Raw genomic sequence first — 5,099 nt, 5'->3', positions numbered from 1 at the left:
TTTAATATCCATACCGAAAACGATGTCCGTCTATGTCAAGGTAGTTTAACAAAATATTTTTATGGTATTTGTTGTGGTTATTTTTTTTATTATTTTATTTTTTTACAGGGAAGGATTTATTACCGGTTTAAATTCAAACTAATTGTGATGTTTTATTTTTCCTTTTGTGATAAACAATGTTAAAGTTTAATTTGTAGTGTTTTTTTTTTAATAAACTATGTTGAGGGTTTGTTTGTTTTTTTTACCTTATAAATATTATATGTGAATATTGGAGTTTTTGTATCTTAAATTATATTATATTTTTAATTTTTGATGGCGAAAATTTAATAATAAAAAGGTTGTATAAGAAAAACATATATTTAAAAAAAACATAAAAATCTTCTAATCAAAAACGTTGGGTTGAATTCACGCGCCGCGGCGTTTCCCAACAATAGTCTTTTCACCCTTTCGTTTCCTACTATATGACGCGCCACAGGTGATCTTGACTCTCCACTGTCCACTACAGTACAGCCTACCATACTTTCCATAGGGAGTGTCGTACAGTATAACTTCCCTATCTTCCCTATAACCCCTCCTCTGTGAAAAAAGCACCATTCTTCTCGCAGTTCAACAGTGGAATTAGCAATACAAACAAACCAAAATCCCAACAAATTTTACAGTTATTTCACCCATTTCGTCTCTGCAAATTCACACTCAAAACCCCATTAAAATGGTTCACCATTTCTCTCTCTAGATTCCATTTAATACCTCCTTCTTGCTGTACATCTTTCTAAAGTAAGAATCAGGACTGTTCGTTTTGTTGTTTTGACAAAAAATGGAAAGGAAACAAGGTTTTTTCTCTGCTTTAAGAGACGAAGTAGTCCGTGGTTTATCGCCGGCGAGGTCACGTGGCAAGAGTCCGGCGAGGAGTAGTAGCTCGCCAATGACGGGGTTTCTTCGACTGAAACCTAAACAGTTGCAGAAACCGGAGCCGGTGGTTATAAGATCCGGGAGTTTGAGTGGTGAAACGCTGGCGCCGTTGATTGAAGGCCCCGATCCGGCCGCCTCAGACCTCGGGGAGACCAAGCGTCCCGGGTCGGGTATCGGGCAATGGATGAAGGGGCATTTATCTAGGGCTCCTTCCATGACGTCTTCTATGGCGTACAAACAGAGGTCTGATCTGAGACTTTTGCTCGGAGTTATGGGTGCGCCGCTTGCTCCGGTGAACGTTAGTTCCAGTGACCCTCTGCCTCACCTTAGCATTAAGGATACTCCTATTGTAAGTGTTCCTTTTTCAATATCTTTTTCATGTGACTTTAGGGTCACTTTTCTACTAGCGCTAACATCATTTTCCGCCATTGTCGTTGTCAAGCTGTTGTAATGAACAGTTCTACACCTGAAGTTCCAAATTACACCCGAAAACAAGGTTTATTATAAACAGGGTAACATGACCCTGCAGAAAGTTTGTTTACGAATCTGTAAAGGGTTTTCCGGTGGGTGTTTGGTAGGGCCACACAAATGCTCCGCCCTCCACGGTTGCGTGATTTAAATACTTCCCGGAATAAAACCAAGTTAATTAAATTGAAATTAAAACCTCTAAAACCTTCAATCATTGCTCGATTGTTTCAAGACCTTTTCGATTTAGAACTTCCTTCGTTTTCCAAGATCTGTATCTTCTTACCCCTTTGTCGTACAAACCCAAAATTCAGCGCAATGATTTCCAAAACCCAAAATAGATCTTCACATGAAACTCGATTTCATTCTTGATTCAGCAAAAAGGGTAATACCGATCCACTGTTCATCCTCTCAATTCTTAACCTAAATTAATCATTTCAAAGCAATAAGCCCAACGTCACTCATTACAAATTCGAATTCAAATCGCAAAATATCCCAATATTCAAAAATCGAGAGTTGACTATTTTGTGTACCCAAGAAATATTATTTTATTTCTAGCTCATCAAGTTTCGTAAAAATCCCGTTTATTCCATTCAAGATTGTTCCCTCCCAAGAATTACGGAAGAAACATCATCATTCATTCCTCTCGACTTCATCAAATTTAAATATCTAATTAGTAATCACATTAATTTTCTTGTTATTATAGGAAAGTTCATCTGCTCAATACATACTGCAACAATACACAGCAGCATCCGGAGGCCAAAAGCTTCAAAACTCCATTAAAAACGCTTATGCAATGGGGAAAGTGAAGATGGTGGCATCTGAATTTGAAACTGCATCAAGGGTGATGAAGAACAAACATTCTGCAAAATCTGCTGAATCTGGTGGATTTGTATTATGGCAGATGAATCCTGATATGTGGTATGTTGAGCTTGCTGTTGGTGGCAGCAAGGTTCATGCTGGCTGCAACGGGAAGCTTGTCTGGCGGCATACACCATGGCTCGGTGCTCACACCGCCAAAGGCCCGGTTAGACCCCTCCGCCGTGCTCTTCAGGTAATCGTTTTATTTTATTTTTAAATAAATTTTTTACCACAAATTTACGATAAATTAAAACCGCTAAATTTGATTTTGTTTTTTCAGTCAAATCATAAAAGTTTGAGATGTTTTTCCAAATTTACCATTTTGACATGTTATATTAGCTTTGAATTTGATCTGTAATTTTGCTTAAGTGATATTTAAAAAAAAAGTAATGAAAACGACTTGTCGGTTATAATTAAAACAATTTACAAAAGAACAAAATTATATTTGTTTTTATACAGAAAAGTCCCATTATTTTGGGAAAGATTTTGATAAAGTTGTAAAAAAAAAATTTAACAGAAAAGTCTCAATTAGTTAATATTCTGCCCAAATTAACGAAAAATCCTTATTTTTACTTAACAGGAAATGACATATTATCGTGCAAAATTAAATAATCTGTAGGACTTTATCAAATTTATTTTCTCAAAATTATGGGATTTTTCTGCATAAAACCCAAATTATATTTTGCCCAATTTTGTGGTGTAACCACTGCTATTATTTTTTTTTTCACATAATTCATCAAAATATTACTCATTTTAATTTAAATGCCACATAAGCAAAATTTTCAGTGAAACTTGGTTTATATGGAAAAAATGTAAGAAACTTTTCTGTTTGATTGGAAAAATAACAAAATATTACTTATTTGATTTTTTTTAACGAAAAATAGCATATTTAAAGTGGTGAATTGGCTTTTTAAAAAAGACATTTTTGGGATTTTTGATAAATGCAGGGTCTTGATCCAAGAACAACTGCAAATATGTTTGTGGATGCAAAATGCATAGGAGAGAAAAAAATCAACGGTGAAGATTGCTTCATCCTGAAATTATCCGCGGATCCAAAAACACTAAAAGCAAGAAGTGAAGGTCCAGCCGAGATCATACGACATGTCCTTTTTGGGTATTTCAGTCAAAAAACGGGTTTAATCATTCACATGGAAGATTCCCATTTGACCCGAATCCAAACCAATGGTGGTGATGCTGTTTATTGGGAAACCACCATTAACTCATTCATGGAAGATTATCGATCCGTTGATGGAATCATGATTGCTCATTCGGGTCGTTCCATTGTCACCCTTTTCAGATTCGGTGAAATGGCAATGAGTCACACAAAGACAAGAATGGAGGAAGTTTGGAGTATTGAAGAGGTCGCTTTCAATGTCCCCGGGTTGTCAAATGACTGTTTTATCCCTCCTGCTGATTTGAGAACTTGTTCCGTTAGCGAGACTTCCGAGCTTCCTCGACCGGGAAAAGCTTCTCATTGTGCCAAGGTCGTGGCTTTGGAGAAGCCGTGCGAGGGTAGTTTGGGAAATGTGGTTTGGAAGATGGAAATTTGACGGAAGGGTGGTTTTGGAATTATGGAAAAAATTGTTTATATAGGGTCTGATTCGACTAACAAGGTAGGAATTTAGGAGAGGTTTAAATAAAGACTGGCTGAATCCTTTTGAAGAAGGGTATTTTCGTCTTTTTTGCTGGTTATTAGGATTTGAAGAAAGGGAGGTTTAGTTTTAGATTACCTTCCATTAATGGAGGAATGAAGTAGTAGGAGGGGCATTTGTGGCAATCTAGTAAAGCATATATACAAGTAGCGGAATTTCATGTGCTTGTAGTTTTTTTTTTTTTTTTTTACACCTAGTGGTGGTGTTTTTAGCGTGTGTGAATGAATGATGACAAAAAAAAACATGTTGTGAAGAAGAATATTTAGTGAATCTTCTTTTATTAAATTGTGTTTCTTTCAAAATTTTGCTGGATTTCTATTTTTTTTTTATCTTGTTTGGTGTTGATCTGTAAAAGATTCTTCACCATGTGTTCGTTTTGTTTATATTCTTTTCTAAATTTGCATATGCATTGAGGTTGCTTGTTTTTATCGTTACTTCAAATATATATATAATATAATATGCTGGTAAAAATTAAATAAATTATAAAGATTTAAAGGAGGGGTATTTTGGGGAGAAAGTTTTATGAAGATGTGCTAAACTGTCAATTCAAAATTTATGAGGATGATGGTCCAAGATGCATTTATTTTAAATTTCAATAAATTTGGTCTTTGGTCCACTCTATGTAAATAATAGAATGCATCCTAAATGTGGGATACAATATGTGTCATAAATCAGAATATTATTGATATTTTTGATATGGTTGTTATCAATAGTTACAAGAGAGAAGTTTAGGGTAAGGTAGGTAGAATAATTCGCAATACATCATCTATTGTATTAACAAAACAATTATACAAGAATTTATGAGAGGTACTATTTTGGAATCTTAGTGTAGATTTAGATTGTGGCATCTATTAAATGAGTGAAAATGCTTATCAAGCATTAAATTTGAGCACAAATGGTTGGCCCTCATTTAATAATGGTTATTAAATGTCATCTAGTCTTAATGGATTTACTTTTATATATATAGTCGATAATTGATAAAGAGATAATGGTTGTTTTAAAGTTTGCTAATTGCCATTTAAAAAAGATTTGTTAAAAAATTGTATACGAGTCTTAATAGGTAGAAGTGAAAACGAATTGTCAAAATGGCAAATTTAGAGTTAATTTAGTAAATTTAAGTCACCAAAACGATTTCATAAATGAAGGACCATTTTTGAAAACCTATTTCATGTACATTTGTTATTGTCGGTTCAATTTGTTTTTTTTTTCTAT

General features: G+C 34.5%; 1 protein-coding gene across 1 annotated transcript; it reads left to right on the top strand.

The window, feature by feature from the left end:
* The first annotated feature begins 529 nt into the window (after positions 1-529).
* LOC145061890 (uncharacterized) lies at positions 530-4,172 on the top strand. The gene is made up of 3 exons (XM_079009471.1): positions 530-1,258; positions 2,081-2,428; positions 3,183-4,172. The coding sequence occupies exons 1-3, from the start codon at positions 815-817 to the stop codon at positions 3,783-3,785; spliced, it is 1,395 nt and encodes a 464-aa protein (XP_078865597.1). The 5' UTR covers positions 530-814; the 3' UTR covers positions 3,786-4,172.
* Positions 4,173-5,099: the final 927 nt, after the last annotated feature.

Source organism: Lactuca serriola, chromosome 7 (assembly GCF_051521515.1).
Source record: "Lactuca serriola cultivar US96UC23 chromosome 7, Lser_US96UC23_V15, whole genome shotgun sequence".
Classification (NCBI taxonomy): domain Eukaryota; kingdom Viridiplantae; phylum Streptophyta; class Magnoliopsida; order Asterales; family Asteraceae; genus Lactuca; species Lactuca serriola.
The sequence above is the reverse complement of the archived record's forward strand: the minus strand, read 5'-3'. Positions and strand labels throughout refer to the sequence as shown.